The 19,125-nt window shown below is 48.8% G+C and overlaps 1 protein-coding gene across 2 annotated transcripts in view; it reads left to right on the top strand.

Moving 5' to 3' along the window:
* The window catches only part of GSN (gelsolin), a 56,971-nt gene extending 44,215 nt beyond the window's left edge, over positions 1-12,756 (top strand). For both annotated transcript variants that reach the window (XM_060014221.1, XM_060014220.1), the window contains 9 exons: positions 170-385; positions 2,226-2,359; positions 5,612-5,702; positions 7,589-7,759; positions 8,350-8,524; positions 9,824-9,948; positions 10,203-10,280; positions 11,726-11,786; positions 12,349-12,756. In XM_060014221.1, the coding sequence (XP_059870204.1) occupies positions 170-385; positions 2,226-2,359; positions 5,612-5,702; positions 7,589-7,759; positions 8,350-8,524; positions 9,824-9,948; positions 10,203-10,280; positions 11,726-11,786; positions 12,349-12,518 (1,221 nt within the window). In that variant the 3' untranslated portion in view covers positions 12,519-12,756. The remainder of the gene's footprint in view (positions 1-169; positions 386-2,225; positions 2,360-5,611; positions 5,703-7,588; positions 7,760-8,349; positions 8,525-9,823; positions 9,949-10,202; positions 10,281-11,725; positions 11,787-12,348) is intronic.
* The last annotated feature ends 6,369 nt before the right edge of the window (positions 12,757-19,125 follow it).

Below are 19,125 nucleotides of genomic sequence, written 5' to 3'. Positions count from 1 at the left end.
GTGAGTCTTGGAGCCAGGTAGGACAGTGAGAATGGGTCCATTTTGGGTGGGTATCCCACCTCAGTGTGGACTGGGTGTCTGAGGCTCCCTTGAGGACCCCTGCTGGGTGGCCCCTGTCCTCAGGGGGACCCCAAGCCAGCATGTCCTGCTCTCCCCCCTCCCCTTCCAGGTCTCCGTCCTTCCTGAGGGTGGCGAGACCCCACTGTTCAAACAGTTCTTCAAGAACTGGCGCGACCTAGACCAGACGGATGGCCTGGGCCTGACCTATCTCTCCAGCCACATCGCCAACATAGAGCGCGTGCCCTTCGACGCCGCCACCCTGCACACCTCCACTGCAATGGCCGCCCAGCACGGCATGGATGACAATGGCACAGGCCAGAAACAGGTACCTGGGGGGCTGGGGTGGGTGTGTCCAGGCCCCTTCCTTGCTCCCTCCCTGGCACCTCTGGCCCACCCACTGCCTCCTGCTTCTCTGAAGATGTTTCTCTAAGAGATTTTGACCACAGTTTTTGGTGGATGGAATTATTTTGTCTTGCTGGATTATTGCAACCAACATACCCTAAGCACCTACTGTCTTCCAGGCTCCATGCCAAGTGTCTGAGACCCCACCCTGCCCATGAAGAGTACCTGGTGTGGGAGGGGAGGTGACCACAGCCACAGCTGGTTGCTCAGTCCTGTGTGGTCAGTGGGAGATGGGAGGTGCACAGGGATTATGGGAACACAGGAAGGGAAGTGAAGGTGGGTGGTTGGGGCAGTCTTCACAGAGGTGGGGACCTTTTGGTTGGGCCTCAGAGTATGAGTAGGAGTTTGCTGCCAGAGAAGAAGAGTAGGTATTCCAGGCAGGGAGCTGTCCTGGGAGCCTGCTGCTGATGGCATCCTCAAGGAGGGGCCTTGAGTTCCATGTCCAGGGGTGTGGACTTGATCCTGTAACCGTTAGGTGCTAGTGAGGGTTTTTTATTCTTTTTCTTTTTTTTAAAGGCAGAAATGTGACAGGCTCAGTTCTGTGCTTCCTAAACTCACTGTGAAAATGAATTTAGAGACAGGATAATGACAGTAGAGACCTCATAAGGAGGTTATAATAGTCTAGCGAAGAGATAATGACCTTGAGATCAGGAAGGTCACAGTGAAGATGGAGAAGTGGGGGGGGGGGTGGAATTCAGAGATGTTTATGAAGTAGAATCTGCTTCAGGCAAACACTGATTCCATCCTACATAATAGAAATAGCAAAAGTGTTAATTTTTATTTATTATTGTTTTTGTCATTGGTGTTATTATTTTTCATTCATCACCCATTCATTACTTCAGTGGGAGGGGAGGATGCAATGAAAATGATCAGGATAGGGCAGTGTGGAAAGAGCCCTGGCAGCTCAGCTGTGTGACCTCGGGCAAGTTACTTAACCTTTTTGAACCTCACTTTCCTCACCTGTAAAATGAGGCTTAGCCCACTCCATCACCTTCGAGAATTTTCAAAGTCCGGAGATTGTTTCCCGGGACTTGCAGCACCACCAGGTGGCGCTGCAGGGCTTTGTGACCACTTTGACACCGTGTTACCGGAGCTCTGCAAAGAGATCTGCCAGCAGGTGTCATTCTGAGGTCACTTAGTGATGGCCCTGCCTCTGCAGGTGATCTATAAAATTCAGACAACTTAATAATGATACAGATAATGGCAACATTAATAATAAAATAATAATAGTTCTAATAATTAAGAGTAGCTGCCCCCTGTAGGGCCATTACCCTGTGCCAGGCACTGTGCTAGACTTCCATGAATAGACCAACATCCTTTATTAGTCTCCTACTGAGGCTCATAGACAGTGAGCAAGTTGTCAAGGCTGCACAACCTCTAAGGGGGTGGATCCTGATTTGGATCCAGGTCATTCGTTGATTTGTACCCTTAGCCTGTGTTATACTGTGTAACACCCACGGAACCCATTTTGCAAATACTATCATGCAGGTGCAGTATACTACCATGCGACTACCAGTCCCTGTGCTGATTTCTACAAGCAGGAAGTACAGGGTGGGGCAGGGGTGCAGTATAAGGATCCAGAGCAGGAAACATGGGTTTGAATCCTAGTGGCTGTGTGATTTGGGCAGATTATTTCACTTTAGTCTGAGTCCGAGTGCGGTCGTGTTTTGTAACCACTACCCAGCACTGTGTGGTTTCTCAACTGGTCTGAGTTGGGGACTGGGGGTGCTGCACTGTGTCTGAGCCCAGCTTTGCTCTGGTAGATCTGGAGAATTGAAGGCTCCAACAAAGTGCCCGTGGACCCCGCCACGTATGGACAGTTCTACGGTGGTGACAGCTACATCATTCTGTACAACTACCGTCATGGCGGCCGTCAGGGACAGATCATCTACAACTGGTGAGGGTCTGGGGCCCTGTGCTGTGGGGCGAGCATGGCAGCAAGGAGGGATGTGAACAGGGCTGAGGGAAGCCTGCGAGTGTGTGGACCTGAGCCGGGGCAGCCACCATCCACTGGGAAAGGCTCTCGTCCACAGGGCAACACCTCTTGTCTTTTTTCTCTAAACAAATTTTAAACTATTCTCATAAAAGCATTACGTGTCCATTGTAGGAGACATGGGGACTAGGGAGAAACAAACAAACAGAAAATCCCTCCCACAATCCCACTCTAAGTACTGTTCATCCTCCCACCTTTTCTAATTAAAAATTATTTTTAATTCTTTAAAAATAGATAATACATTCACAAGTCAAGGATCGAAACAGAATAAAAACGCATGTATTGAGAAAGCTTGTCCCCATTCTGTCCCTCCCCACCTTGCTCTATGACCCCCACCCCTCCATGGATGCCCACTTTCATTAGTTTCTTGTATACTCTTCCAGTAATTTTTGATGCAAATATAAGAAAATCTCACCCTATATTCCTAGTTCTTTTCCTTCCTCACAAAAGCTAGCAAACTATGTATTTTATCCTGCACTTTGCTTTTTTTCACTTAATACTTCCTGGAGCTTGGTCTCTGTCAGTACATAGAGAACTTCCCCACTCCTTTTTACAGCTGCATAATATTCTATCACGTGGCTATCCTGTAGTTTATTTAACAAATTCCCTGCTGTTGCGTACTTGGGTTGATTCCAGACTTTTGCTATTAGAAGCATTGCTGTGATTAGTAACCTTAAACAAACATCAGTTTGAATGTGTAGAGAAATATCTTTGCAGCAAGTTCCCAGAAGTGGGACTGCTGGGTCAAACAGTAAATGCACTTGTCATTTTGATAGATAGCACCCAGTTTCCGTAGGTGGAGTTTGTAGTATTTGCATTCTCACCCGCAACAAATGAGAGTGTCTGTTTCCCCACGGCCTCACCAGTGGACTGTGTTATCAAACTTTTGCTGTTTGTCAGCAAAAGTTATAGTTTATGAAATGGTATCTCAGTATAGTTATGAAATGGTATCTCAGTATAGTAGTTTTCTTTTTTCATTTCGTTTCTCTTATATGCAGTCTCAAACTTTTTGAAGATTGACGGTTGGGTTTCTTTTTTTAAAAACCTTTTATTTTGAAATGACTTGCTGAAAAGTTGCAAAAATACTACAGACAGTTCCCATATACCCATTACACAGCTCCCTCTATGATCATGTCTTAACCATAGTTCAAGTTTCAAAACCGGGAAATTAACATTGTTGCGATACTATTTACTAATCTATAGACCTTACTTGAATCTCACCAGTTCTCCCACTAATATCCTTTTTCTGGTCTAAGATCTAACCCAGGATCTCACATGCCATTTAGTCATCACGTCTCCTTAGTGACATTTAATCATGTCTTTAATCTGTGACAGGTCGTCAGTCTTTACTCTTTTTATTTTTTAATAAATTTATTTATTTTATTTATTTATTTTTGGCTGCATTGGGTCTTCGTTGCTGCACGCAGGCTTTCTCTAGTTGTGACAAGCGGGGGCTACTCTTCATTGCGGTACACAGGCTTCTCATTGCAGTGGCTTCTCTTGTTGCGGAGCACGGGCTCTAGGCGCATGGGCTTCAGTAGTTGTGGCATGCGGGCTTCAGTAGTTGTGGCTCACAGGCTTAGTTACTCCACGGCATGTGGGATCTTCCTGGACCAGGGCTCGAACCCGTGTCCCCTGCATTGGCAGGCGGATTCTTAACCACTGCGCCACCAGGGAAGCCCTCAGGCTTTACTCTTCTTTCACAACCTTGATACTTTGGAAGAGCACTAGTCTTATTCTGTAGAATGCCTCTCAATTTGACAACCTCAGATTTTTTTTTTAACATCTTTATTGCAGTATAATTGCTTTACAATGGTGTGTTAGTTTCTGCTTTATAACAAAGTGAATCAGCTATACATATACATATGTTCCCATATCTCTTCCCTCTTGCGTCTCCCTCTCACCCTCCCTATCCCACCCCTCTAGGTGGTCACAAACCACCGAGCTGATCTCCCTGGGATATGCGGCTGCTTCCCACTAGCTATCTATTTTACGTTTGGTAGTGTATATATGTCCATGCCACTCTCTCACTTTGTCACAGCTTACCCTTCCCCCTCCCCGTATCCTCAAGTCCATTCTCTAGTAGGTCTGTGTCTTTATTCCCATCTTACCCCTAGGTTCTTCATGACCTTTTTTTTTTTTTTTTCTTAGATTCCATACATATGTGTTAGCATACGGTATTTGTTTTTCTCTTTCTGACTTACTTCACTCTGTATGGACAGACTCTAGGTCCATCCACCTCACTACAAATATCTCAATTTCATTTCTTTTTATGGCTGATTCCATTGTATATATGTGCCACATCTTCTTTATCCATTCATCCAATGAGGGACACTTAGGTTGCTTCCATGTCCTGGCTATTGTAAATAGAGCTGCAATGAACATTTTGGTACATGACTCTTTTTGAATTATGGTTTTCTCAGGGTATTTGCCCAGTAGTGGGATTGCTGGGTCGTATGGTAGTTCTATTTTTAGTTTTTTAAGGAACGTCCATACTGTTCTCCATAGTGGCTGTATCAATTTACATTCCCACCAACAGTGCAAGAGGGTTCCCTTTTCTCCACACCCTCTCCAGCATTTATTGTTTGTAGATTTTTTGAGGATGGCCATTCTTACCGGTGTGAGATGATATCTCATTGTAGTTTTGATTTGCATTTCTCTAATGATTAACGATGACAACCTCAGACTTTTAAAAGCAGCTTGAAAGAAATTTTTTTGGACACGGTAATACACACACGCTACAAAATTCACGAGAAGCCTTTTTTTCTTTTTTCCTTAATAGCTGCATCAGCACGTTGATTTGTCAGATTGTTTGCTTATACAGATAACACATGTTGGTTATGAGAAATTTAGACAGTCATAGGAAGAGGTGAGGCAGAAAGCCACCCACTGTAAATATCCCTGCAGGGCAGATTTAGGATGAGGAAGTCTGTTGGTTGTGGTCAGATCTCTATAAGAGGTGAGATGCTGAGCTGGGGGATGTGGCATGTTGGTCTGGTTCCTGGCACTGGTTGCTTTTGAGAGAACCCCTTTTCCTCTCTGTGTCTCAGTTTCATTACCTGTAATCCGAGGATTTGTGGGTTTCTCAGGCCCAGGGTGAAGGAGAGACTCGGAGCTCTTTGCAAACCTCAGTGCTGAGTATCACTTCCCTTCCAGGCAGGGTGCCCAGTCCACCCAGGATGAGGTCGCCGCATCTGCCATCCTGACTGCGCAGCTGGATGAGGAGCTGGGAGGTACCCCTGTCCAGGTGAGCCCATTGTCCCTCGGGGCCACACCCTGGGCCCTGTCCATCTGTTCACTCATCTATCTGACTGTCCATCATTCCATTCATCCATCCATCCTTTCAGCGAACATTTATGCAGGGCTCTGACACTGCATCTGCAGCCATGAACCCACAGATCCCACCCCTGCCCTGCCCTGAACTGCTGTGATGTGGTTTACAGTCTAGGGGGGAGAAAGATGTTCAGCAGACATGCAGGCGAAGGTTGGACAATCACACATAACGACGTGTGCAGTGAGTGAAAATGATAAGACACCAGAGGAGCAGGAGAGGCAGTGTGGGGGTTTAGTTCAGAGGACGGACATGGAGCTAGCCTGCTTGGGTTTAAATCTAGTCTTCACCTCTGGGCAGCCTCAGACAGGTCACTTAGCCTCTCTATGCCTCTGTGTTCTCCAACTGGGGTTAATAACAGTACCTATCTCACAGGATTGCTGTGAGGATGAAGAGTTAACATTTGTAAAGCATTTAGGGCCATGCTTGGCCCATAATAGACCCCTTATACAGGTGTGTTAAGTGTAAGGACGCATACATCCCAAGTAGGAGCTAATTGGAGTAGACAGGGCCCCCATCCAGGGAGGGATTTTTCAGCTGGGACCCAATGGTTGAGTAGGAGTTAGCCAGGCATATTCCAGGTAGAGGGAAGGGTACATGTAAAGGCCCTGAGGTGGGAGGGGGGCACTGGTTATTAAAGCGAGGGGAGGGTGCCACGATAGGAGCCTGGGGAGATGATCAGAGGGACCAGACCACTCAGAAGCCACCGTGAGGATGTTGACCTTGACCCTGAGAACAAGGGGACGTTGCTAACATGGTAAATGTAATGTGAAGGGATTCATGAGTTTAAAAGGTTGCTCTGGCTACAGTGTTGGGCCCTGGAGGGCAGCAGGTGGGGGAAGACATGGGAGAAGGAGACAGAATCCTCCTTTCTCTATCCTACCCTTGGAATGAGCAGGGCTCTGGGTTCAGATTTGGGGTTGGTGCCTTGAACTTTGACCACGACAGTGGGATCCTCTGGGTCCTGGAGGCTGGGTGCCGGGTGCTGGGTGGGATGATTACTGCCTCAGCTCATCCCAACATCAGCCTTAGGAGTAGCATTCTTGGCCCCATTTCACAGAGGAAGAAACTGAGAGGTTGAGGCCCGTGCCTGAATTCTCGCTGTCAGGGCGGAGCTTGGATCTGAGCTCTGACCCAGCAGTGGTGGCCCACGTTGGGAAGCGACTCCAATACCCCCGGCCCACACGTGCGATTGTCTTCTAGATTTAGCTAGCCAGGGTCTCAACTGGGATCCGAAATGAAATGGGCACACGGGGCAGAAGCAGATGTGATATATCTTAGACCTCCTTGCCCTCTCCCTCCCACCACTAAGCCCTTGACTGCAGCCTGCTTGTGGGGTGTACTGGCTGTGCAGGAGGGGTCTCTCCAGATCTGGAAGGCTCTATTCTCACCACTCTGCCAGCTTTCATGCCTGAGGCTGACATCACCATCCTGGAAGAAAGTGCACGAACAGTCCCTGTGCTTCCATTTAAGGGAATATTTGCAAACGTGGGCTCTCTTGGTTCTTGGACTAGACTCAGGCTCAGCAAGGCAGGGCCTCGTGGGAGGGGAGCGGCCGAAGCAGTGCCCGGGGGGCCTCAGGCAATAGTGCTGTGTCCGGCCTTCCTGGAACTCCTGTTCCCCTGCCAGCCCCTGTGTGCTGTGGGGTCATGCACCACCCGCGCACAGACCCAAGTGCGACGGCCTTATTTGAGGGGTGAGCCCAGGCTGTGCTGGCTGCAGGGGGTGGCGGTGAGCCTGGTGTCGTACAGGACTGACATTCCCACCCCCTTTCCTGACTTGCTCTCCTGTCTCCCTCCCAGAGCCGTGTGGTCCAAGGCAAGGAGCCTGCTCACCTCATGAGCCTGTTTGGCGGGAAACCCATGATCGTCTACAGGGGTGGCACCTCCCGCGAGGGTGGACAGACAGCTCCTGCCAGTACCCGCCTCTTCCAGGTCCGGGCCAGCAGTTCTGGAGCCACCCGAGCTGTTGAGGTAATGCCCAGGCCCTGGACCCCAGGCAGGATTGGCCTCTCTGAAACCTCCCAGGCTTGATGGGGAGATCTCCGGGCACGGGATTGGGTGGGTTTGGCTGAGGGGTTAAGAAGTAGCTTTTTGTACCTTCCTGCCCTGGCAGCAAGATTGTATGTCTTAGATTTCCCCTTGTTTCAAGAAATGCCCATTGCCCCTTGCATACCTTCCATAACGGGCAGCTCACTACCTCACAGGCAGTCCATTCTTCACAATCTGGACACTGTTCTTCATTACATTCCAGTTGGATGCTCTCCCTTTCATGGTGGAAGGTGCAGATCTGAACATAATCCTATTGAGCAGCCTAGAGGAGAATGGGATTATCACCTTCTTTGTTCTGGGCACCCAACTTCTGTTAATGCAGCCCAGATTTCTAGAATCTCCTTGGCTAGCCACAGTGCACTAATGACTCATGGGAGTCAACTAAGGCCCTCAGTGCCCAAAGTCTGTGACCTCACCTAAGAGCTGGTCCTGCTGCAGCGTCTCCTGGGCTACGAGGAGGGGGCTGAGGACATTTTATCTGGTTCCTGATTAATCGAGGACTGCCCTCCCAGGTGATCCCCAAGGCTGGCGTGCTGAACTCCAACGATGCCTTTGTCCTGAAAACCCCCTCAGCCGCCTACCTGTGGGTGGGTACAGGAGCCAGCCAGGCAGAGAAGACCGGGGCCCAGGAGCTGCTCCAGGTGCTTCGGGCCCAACCTGTGCAAGTGGCAGAAGGCAGCGAGCCAGGTAGGAGCAACGGGCAGAGGGGCCTCTGCTGCTTCTGGGGATGCAGCTGTTATGTTTCCCTCCCTTCTGTCTGCTTGGGGGTTTCTATATCCTCCCCCCTCTCCTGAGCACCTGTCCCCTAATGTGCGTTAATAAAAGTGAGTTAGGGGGCTTCCCTGGTGGCGCAGTGGTTGAGAGTCCGCCTGCCGATGCAGGGGACACGGGTTCGTGCCCTGGTCCGGGAAGATCCCACATGCTGCGGAGCGGCTGGGCCCGTGAGCCATGGCCGCTGATCCTGTGCGTCCGGAGCCTGTGCTCCGCAACGGGAGAGGCCACAACAGTGAGAGGCCCGTGTATCACAAAAAAAAAAAAAAAAAAAAAAAAAAAGTGAGTTAGGGAATTCCCTGGCAGTCCAGTGGTTAGGACTCTGCGCTTTCACCACAGGGGCACGGGTTCAATTCCTGGTCGGGGAACTAAGATCCCGCATGCCACAGCGCTGCCCCCCAAAAAAAAAAAAAAAGTGAGTTAGATGAAAATGAGGGCTATGGTCAGTGAGAGGGAGGCATCCAGGAGTTAGAGAAAGGAGAGCTCAGTGTGGGCTGGGGCAGGTGGGGAAGTCAGCTGGAAGAGGGGTCACAATGCCACAAGCCTGCTTTGTTTCCAGAGCATGGGTCAGGAACACCTTTGTTATGCCAACCCCAGGTTTTTCCATTCTTACTTTTAAGCCCAATCCCTCCTGCTTGATGCTTAGCAGAAATGGGGAAGAGTAGTTCTGTCTAGAGCAGCACAGTCCACTGGAACCTTCTGAGAGAATGGACACGTTCTATGTCGGATGGCCACTAGTCACATGTTTAGGCTAATGAATATTTAAATGTGACTGGTGGGAAAATGCAATTAAATTTAAATAGCACATGTGGACAGAGCAGGTATAGTGGAAATGATACGTGGCGTCAGGTAAGGTGGCTTTACAGCATACTAGCTGTGTGATGTTGGGTGAGTTGCTTAACCTCTCTGAGCCTCAGCCGCCTCACATGTTGAGCGGGGATAATTATCCCCATCCCGCGGTGCTGTCGTCAGTCTCAAACAAGAAGTAGTCCTGGCTGTGTGTCCACTGCCAAGTCTTCCCTCTCTGGGCCTCCGTTTCATCACTGTCGAATCCCTCAGGCCCCTTCCTTCTTTGGCGCCCTGGGATTTTAAGATGCAGGCTGCGGATTGAGAGCAGTTGGTTGTGCTAGGGCAGGGCTTGTCCCAGGGTCTAAAGAGAAGTTCTGGGGGGGGAGGGTGGGGTCAGTTGGTAACTGGTGTGGCCTCCCCTCACAGACAGCTTCTGGGAGGCCCTGGGTGGGAAGGCCGCCTATCGCACGTCCCCACGGCTGAAGGACAAGAAGATGGATGCCCACCCTCCTCGCCTCTTCGCCTGCTCCAACAAGATCGGACGTTTTGTGGTGAGTCCCAGCGGAGGGCGGAGGGCGCTCCCTCTGCTTGCCCCTTGGGAGGTGTGTTCCAGGGAGCGGAGCTGTTGCAGCCGCAGCAGGGGCAGGGAGTGTACCCTTCTGACAGACCAGCATAGACCCATGCAGGTTGGAGCCAGCTCTGCATCTCACTCAAGGGGGCAGATAGAGCAGGCCTACGGCGGGGGGGGGGGGTGGGGGGGGGGCTTGCTGGTGCGCTGTTATTAACCTCTTCCATTCCTTCCCAGATCGAAGAGGTCCCTGGCGAGCTCATGCAGGAAGACCTGGCCACCGATGACGTCATGCTTCTGGACATCTGGGACCAGGTGGGTGAAGCACGGTGCTGCAAGTCACTTTCCCTGTCTGAGCCTCCATTTTCTCATCTGCAGAATGGGCAGATGAGAGGTAGATAAAATCTCCTTGCCAACTGCAAAGCACCATATAAATGCAAATCAGACGACCAGCGTTACTTCCCAGGCCTTAGGGGAGCGTGAACTCTTCCTTTAAATCTGTTTGTAAAGAAAGTTGAACTTTGCAGCATGTCACATGCAGGCATAAACTGTCCAGGGTGTCACCTAGAAGTAGACATTTCCCTGTCCCCACGGGGCTTGCATTCTCGTGGGGGGTGGCAGTCCGTAACCCCTCCTATCAAGCTGGCTTCTCCCAGAGTTGTCAGGGTTAGAGATAGCAGCCATGCAGGTGTAAGACTCCCCTCGACCCGCAGGGCTGTTTCTTGGGCTCCCCAGTTGGAGGATCAGTACCAAAAGGTTTGCAGTTTAGCCGTTCAGCTGCTGGCAGCTTTGTTCCATTTACTACTTAATCTGTACGTTCATCTGTTTATTCACTCACTCAGCCAACATTTTTGAAACACCACTGTCTTCCAGGCAAAATGCTGTGATGCTGGGAGTCCTGTGATGAGCAGTACAGTCACAATTCCTGGTGTTGAGGGGCCGATGTACTGCAGTAGGGAACACATATGTAAATAAGTGAGGGCGAGGAAGTCTGGCATTTTATTGTCTGATACCATCTTATCAATGACATGCTCTTTAAGATATTTTAGATACACATCAAAATAAATGAGACATAAAAATCAGCTGGATAGGTTTTTTGGTGTAACAAGCTTGTCATAAGATTCAAGATGGTGGTAGTGGTGGTGAGTTGTTTTTATTCCAAGCCTTAGACCTTGTTGGCTCAGACACACGGAGACTGGCACATAGCAGACTCTTAATGCATGTTCGTTGGGTGAAGAAACCAGTGAGCATATGTTAGGCTGCTCATTTGCTGAACAAGCAAATGCCCGGAAAAGGATCATTCCTGAACTGCTAGAGAGGGGTCTCAACCTCAGTGGCTGACGGCACCTGTTAGTGAGTGAAGCAGGCCGAGCTGGGGAGACACGAAGGCATGGTGGAGTCTGAGGCAAACTGGAACTTCCCATTGAGAGGGGCAGCTGCTACTCAGCTTCGTCATCCACGTGCGGGTGAAGCTGCCAGATCCTCCCCGTTTGCGAGGGAAGTTGGAAGTCTGGATTGAATGTAATCCGCTAGTCACTCAGTTTGTCTAAAAGCAGACCACCCCCTAGAGGGTGGTGGGCCTACAGAGCAGGTTGGAGGTCACCAGTTTGCCGTCTCTGTTCCAAATCCTTGGAGTCCCGGTCCGCGGGCTCTGTCAGCGGAGGGGGTGTCTGGTCCACACCTGGAACCTGCCGCGCTTCCTCCAGGAGCGCGTAGAGTCAGCACGCCTCACGCCATTTCATCTCGCGCCTCTCTTCCAGGTCTTTGTCTGGGTTGGAAAGGATTCTCAAGAAGAGGAAAAGACGGAAGCCTTGACCTCTGGTGAGGACCCAAGGGTGCCTGTGGGTCTGTGTCGTGCGGTGGGGTGGAAGCAGCTTCCTCTGCGGGTCTGGGCGTTTGTGACGGTGGAGGTGGGGACTTTCGCATCCGTGGTCAGCCCCCGGTGAGCCCTCCCTGGGGTGGTGAAAGAACAGCTCACTTTCTGCAGAAGCCTTAGGTCCCACCAAAAGGAAGCAGCAGCTAGGAGCTGCTTCAGATTCCCAGAATGCCCAAGGACCAAACTTGTCAGGATTTAGATGTGGGAAAGCAGATCCCTGGTGGCGGAGCAGATCTGATTTGGGAGCTGGAAACCCAAAAGCTGGTTCTTTGATATCTTCCAGTAGGGGACGAAGCTGGAGGTTAAACTGTGACCCCCGTTCCTTCCCATGTTCCTGGGCAGGGCAGTGGAGGAGTCATGTGGGTGTCATTGCCTTTAAGGGATGGTGGTGTCCAGTGCGGGGTTGGGCCTTGGGTACAGTGGGACCAAAAACCATCTTAGGCAGGGAACCATGTCTCCTTGGCGAGGGAGACCCTAAGGATTCTTCTCCTGCCTATGTGTCTGCAGCTAAGCGGTACATCGAGACAGACCCAGCTAATCGTGATAGGCGGACCCCTATCACCATGGTGAAGCAAGGCTTTGAGCCTCCCTCCTTCGTGGGCTGGTTCCTTGGCTGGGATGACAGCTATTGGTCTATGGATCCCTTGGACAGGGCCCTAGCTGAGCTGGCTGCCTGAGGAAGGCCCCACCCTGTTACTGGTCAGTGCCTTTCAGAACTGTCCATCCTGCAAGGAGACCTTACAGCGAGCAGGGCCACTCTGGTGTGTGTGTGTGTGGTGGTTGTTTTGTTTGTTTGTTTGCTTTTTTACAGTAGCCAAAAACAGCCCTGCAAAAATTCAGGGTGCTTGCAAAATTGTCTCAAGTATTTGTGCTTTTGGAAATAATTGAATTCAATAAAAAGCTTTTTGAAGTGTGTTACCCTGCTGTGGCTCATTTGTCTTAGTCATTGTTCTGAGAAGGAAGGGGGAGGCATGGCTTGTGTCTGTGAACCAGTGAGTGAGTTTCATTCACCTCGTGTGTGAATCATGGTCCGCTGAGAAGCAGTGAGGTGAAACGGGTATAGATTCTACTAGGGGTAAAATGCTTACGTGGAAGGAAATTGGGGGGGAACCAGGAGGCTGGAGAGCCATCAGACTGAGATGCAAGTCTGACCTCAAGTGAAGGAGGGAGGAAGAGGGGTTGGGCGGATGCATCTTAGATGGCCGTGCAGTCCAGCAAGCTTCAGCAAAGCTTTTGGGGAGTCCTTGAGCCAAAGTAAAAAAAAAAAAAAATTTAATGTAGAGTCCCATTTTTGTTATTATTTTTTATTGTAGTAAACTATACATAACATAGTATTTTATCACTTTGACCGTTTGTAAATGTACAATTCAGTGGCACTAAATACATTTACAATGTTATGTAGCCGTCCCCACTGTCTGTACCCAAACCTTTTTCATAATCTCCAACATAAACTCTGTGCCCATTAAACAATAACTCCTATTCCCCCCTCCCCTCTGCCCCTGGCAACCTTTATTCCACTTTCTGTCTTCATGAATTTGCCTATTCTAGGTACCTCGTATAAGTGGAATCATGCATTTGTCCTGTCTGCCTTATTTCACTCAGCATAATGTTTTCAAAATTCATACATTTTACAGCACATGTAAAAATCACATTCCTTTTTGTGGCTGAATAATATTCCATTGTGTGTATATGCCACATTTTATTTATCCATTCATCCATCGATGGACACTCAGATCATTTCCACCTTTTGGCTATTGTGAATAATGCTGCTGTGAACCTTGGTGTACAAATATTTGTTTGATTTAAAATGTTCTGGAGCCCAAGTCAAATCAGCCAACAAAGGATTTGAAGGTCTCCCAGGGGTGGGGTGTGTCTTATCTCCCCACTACACTCAGTCATTGGGAGGCCTGGCCTTGGAACACTGTCGGTAGGAGTTCAAAGCCAGCAGCTGGACCCCTGAGTCACTTACATTCCCTGTAGGAGAACGTGGGCAAGGTACCACACCCTGTAACATCTGCCTGCATCTTCTTCGCTTCCTCTGGTTCCCACGAGTGTTTCTGCTGACATGAGGTGCTCCTGGATGCTCCCGAAATTTGCAGCCTTTGGGGTGTGGAAGAGGGACTTCCTCTGTGTCCCACTTGGTCCCCCAGACCCTAACTCTTCGCTGATGCTCCGTTTGTCACGAAGTTCCTCTTAGACGTCTCCATGAACTTACGTCTCTAAACCTTTTCTCCATGGAGATCCCAAACCAGTCCAAGGAACTGCTGGGAGATAGATCCCCTTCCCTCCCCTCTATCCTTCTGGTCTTTTCTCTCCGCGTTTTCCCCTTTTTTGTTCTATGCCTCTCCCCCACCCATCCCCATCAACTTACAGAGGGAAAACTCGTTCATAGGACCGCGGAAGAACAGAAACCAGTGTGAGGGTTTATGTGGTGGGATGGGTGTGTGTGTGTTTACACTGCTGTTTCCAAAGCTGGCTGATCACCCTAATTGCCCAGGGGGGTTTTTAAAACCGTAAATTCCCTAGGGGCCCTACCTCAATAGAGTCTGATTCATCGCAGAAGTGACGAGAGTAGCGGGGAAGGAATTTTCCAGGTGAAACATGGAGTGGTCGGGAGTCAGGTCATCTCAGGCAGGGTATGGAGCTATACAAAGATGGAGCTCTGAGGGAGAATGTTGTACTCAGGGACAGACAGCAGCCCAGGGGGCTGGAGCAGAAGGTGGGGAAGCAGAGAGTTCACAGAGGACCTCAAATACCACGCTGAGGGGTTTGAACTTGATCTTGTAATGCCTACCTCTACTCCAAAAGGCCACTTTCATGGTCAAAGCTATCAACTTGACAAATGCAAAGTTCTGGAACAAAGGCAGCCTTTACCACCTAGAGCTTGTAGGGCCTTCACTAGGGGAAAGTGGAGGCTGTCTAGACAGAGCCAGCTCGCTGTGGAAGGTCAAAGGCAGGTGAACCTGCCATGCGTTCTTCATTTCCATTTATTGGCATTCAAGGCAGTTTATTGGCCAATTTCGGTGTATTAGTGTCTGTGGCTTCAGAGAGAGAGGTCTGCCTACTCTGAGAAAGGAAGTTGTCTGAGGCAATGGAGTTGCTTCGACTCCATATTTTTTTCTCTCAAAGACAAAATAATGAGTCAGGAACACTATCACTTCAACCATATATTTTTCTCTTCCTAACGGTTTTTGAGAGACGTTGGATTCCATCGTCTACAATGGAGAAGTCATTGTGAAATGCCATGACAGGTGCCCAGGGGGCGTCTCTTGGAAAGAGGTTGGTCTGGGCTTGGATCCTGAATCCTATCTTGGACAGTTCAGTTCAACAGATATATATTTATGCCAGGCCGTGTGCAAGGCACTAGGGATAGGACAGAAAATTTCTGTGAGCCTCAGCTTCCCCACCTGCAAAATGGTAATATTGTATTCATATAGTACCTAACTGCAGGTGGTACAATACAGGGATTGAAAGTGGGGCTTTGAAGTCAGACCTGGGTTCAAATTCTAGCTACACCACTAATCAGCAGTGTAATCTTACTTCAATTCTTTGTAGCTTCCTTAGCTGCAAAATGGGAATAAGAACAGAGCCCACCCAACTAAGACTTTTATGAGATTATGCTTAATACAATACCTGGCACATAGTAAATGCTCAAAAATGTTATTATTATTATTTGGTAAAACCAAAGAGCCTAGTCCACAGCAGGACTTAGTACCTAACCATGGAGGTAAAGACCCACTACACTGTGGATCAGATAGGATATTTTTGGCTGTAAGCAGTGGAAAACCAACTCAAATCAAATTAAACCATAAGCACACTTATATGCTCTCATAAATGGTAGTGCAGAGTTTAGGGGGCCTCTTGGTTGACTAAACCCATTGGGTCTGTCTGGGTTTCTTGTTGATTCTCTTGGCTCTGCCACTCCCAATCTGGTAGTGAAATACCTGTAGACATCCTGTCTATCACACCCATGCATGGCAACGCCCAAAGGAAAAGATAAAGGATTGTTTCGAGAAGTTCTCCCAGATAAGGGAGGAGGAACTATCCCCCAGTCCATAGAAAACCTCTCCTCAGATCTCAAGAGCCCGTATGGGATTACATGACCATTCCTGACCAAATCATGGGCTGGGGGATAGAATTATCAATAGGCCAGTAAAATTCATGACAGGAGCTGGGATTGGATTCCTCTTCCCCTGAGATAAGAGCTCTAACGGGGAGAAACCTAAAGTCATGGTTCCTAGGAAGGAGGAAGGGGGTAAATGGACACTGGGTAGACAGGCATTTTGTGGGAGACTTTTTTGGAGTCAGATGCTAAAAGTAATAATGAACAGTAATGGTTCCTTACAGTTTTATGACGTCTAGTAATTTCCAGAGGGCTTAATTTCCAGCCTTTTGTTTTGTTTTGTTTCTTGTTTTTTTTCTTCAGAATCTTTGTGGGAAGATTCCCAGCCTCCATTATGGTTACTAAGTTTCTAGAGCTTCCTGAAATCTGTTAGTTGTTTCAATTTCCTTTGTCAACAAACTCTGGCTATAGGGTGGATTGAAAAGGGCTGCATCCTATTCGCAAGTGTGACTCCTTTAGGCAAATCCCAGCCTGATCTGAGCCCAGAGCTGCTGAAATTAGGAAAGATCTTGAAGATCATCTATCTTAGTCCAATGGTTCTCTAGTCTTTGGACAGGCATGGTGGTGGGGTCAGTGCATCTCTTAAAGTTGTGTACAAATTTGTGCTTATAGCTTCCAACACTTTCTCTAAAGGTCTGAGACCCAAACAGGTGGAACTCAACTTCTTATCTTACAGGTGAGGAAAATGAGGCTCAGAAAGGAGTATGACCTATCTGAGGTCACCTTACAAGTTCAAGGGTGTAGTGGGAAAAGCCTCAAGAGCAGTGATTTTAAAACTGGGATCTGGGAGCTTCCCTGGTGGCGCAGTGGTTGAGCGTCTGCCTGCCAATGCAGGGGACACGGGTTCGAGCCCTGGTCTGGGAAGACCCCACGTGCCGCGGAGCAACTAGGCCCGTGAGCCACAACTACTGAGCCTGCGCGTCTGGAGCCTGTGCTCCACAAGAGAGGCCGCAACACTGAGAGGCCCGCGCACTGCAATGAACAGTGGCCCCCGCTTGCCGCAACTAGAGAAAGCCCTCACACAGAAACGAAGACCCAACACAGCCAAAAATAAATAAATAAATTTATTAAAAAACAAAAAAACTGGGATCTGTACAATTCTATGAGGTGCTTCAGTGATTTTACAAATGTTTGATTCAAATTCCATTTTTAAAGTGGTAACAAATATCACAGACACTTGAAATTGAATGTAGAGCCTAATTTAAGGCTGTAATTGCCTTTTGTAACTCTGATTAGCATTAATTTTTTTCAAAACAGCCTCATCGATTGACATTAAGTAAATGTTATAAATGTGAACTTAAGAATTTATCCTGATAAGAGGCATTTTAAATCTTTTGCTTTATAGTTTCCTTTGGAAAAAGAAAAAAGGGGGTTGCTGCTAAAAAGAAGTTTGGAAACAGGTGGTTCGCCATTTACTAGCTAGTAACCTTGTGAAGCCCAGCGTGGTGAAGCTCGCAGAGATAATAAAGTTTAAAAGGCCACGAAACTTCAAAGATCCATGGAACCCTGGTTTCCTCCCACTCAGGCCGGTGTGTTCTAACAATGTTGTGGTTACCAACACCCAATCTACTTACTTCATTTGGACTGAAGCCTAGATCTGATGGTCCAAAACTAGAGTTTAAGGCCTGCTTGGGTATGAATGCAAAGTTTCACGAGTCAAATGAAACTTGACAGTCTTGAAAAGTGATTTACATATAAAAAGACTGTGGGTGGTGGTGTGTACATGAAAGTGGAGGAGGCAGGCACTGCCTCGCCAGGATACATTCAGACAACTTAGGAGTCTTTGGAGTTAGATCCACGTTCGAATCCCAAGTCAGCTCCTCACTACCCATGTGACTTTGGGTAACTTTTAACCTTTGAGCCCCAGGGTCCTCATCGATAAAATGGCTAAAAATATGTCTAATCAAGCTGTTTTTTTACTTTTATAAACATTTTTATTTATTTATTTGGCTGCATTGGGTCTTCGTTGCTGCGCGCGGGCTTTCTCTAGTTGTGGCGAGCGGGGGCTACTCTTTGTTGCGGTGTGCGGGCTTCTCATCATGGTGGTTTCTCTTGTTGCGGAGGACAGGCTCTAGGCGCGTGGGCTTCAGTAGTTGTGGCATGCGGGCTCAGTAGTTGTGGCTCGTGGGCTCTAGAGCACAGGCTCAGTAGCTGTGGCGCAGGGGCTTAGTTTCTCCGCAGCATGTGGGGTCTTCCTGGACCAGGGCTCGAACCCGTGTCCCTGGCATTGGCAGGTGGATTCTTAACCACTGTGCTACCAGGGAAGTCCTTTTTTCTAAGTTTTTTTTTGATATGGACCATTTTTAAAGTCTTTATTGAATTTGTTACAATATTGCTTCTGTTTTATGTTTTGGTTTTTTGGCCCCAAGGTATGTGGTCTTAGCTCCCTGACCAGGGAATGAATCTGCACCCCTTGCACTGGAAGACAAAGCCTTAATCACTGGACCACCAGGGAAGTCCCTCATCAAGTTGTTTTGAAGATGAAATGATAGAATGTATGTATAAGTATTCGAGCACAGGGCCAGGTACCTAGTGCTCCACAAGCGGTAGCCATTAGTTCAAGATGGTTCTTTGAAGGTTGGATGTGGCAGGTAACACCCATTAGTTTTATATCATTTATTTCTCTTTTATTTATTTATTTATCTTTTGAGGTACGCGGGCCTCTCACTGTTGTGGCCTCTCCCGTTGCGGAGCACAGGCCCCGGACGCGCAGGCTTAGCGGCCATGGCTCACGGGCCCAGCTGCTCCACGGCACGTGGCATCCTCCCGGACCGGGCCACGAACCCGTGTCCCCCGCATCAGCAGGCTGACTCTCAACCACTGCGCCACCAGGGAAGCCCTAGTTCTCTTTCTAAGTAGGGGGTATGCCAGTGTGATTAGCTGGGTGACAGTAAGAAGTGAGGTCCTGTCCTGTTTGGATTAAGGCAAAGGGAAATGAGCCCAGCCAAGGATTCAGTGATCTCAAACTCCCCAGGGAAACTGCAGGCAGGTGCACCAGAGGGAGCCAAGACATGAGAGACGGCAGATGGACCACGGCCTCTCCTCCTCCTCTGGCCCAGGAAAAGCACACAGAAGCCAAAGCGGCTAGTCCAGGACTGGAGGAACTGATGTGCCGCTTCTGAAAAACGAAATCCACATACACGAAATGCAGGCAGAACGAG

Source organism: Delphinus delphis, chromosome 6, assembly GCF_949987515.2.
Source record: "Delphinus delphis chromosome 6, mDelDel1.2, whole genome shotgun sequence".
NCBI classification, from domain to species: domain Eukaryota; kingdom Metazoa; phylum Chordata; class Mammalia; order Artiodactyla; family Delphinidae; genus Delphinus; species Delphinus delphis.
This window is presented reverse-complemented; position numbering and strand designations above follow the sequence as displayed.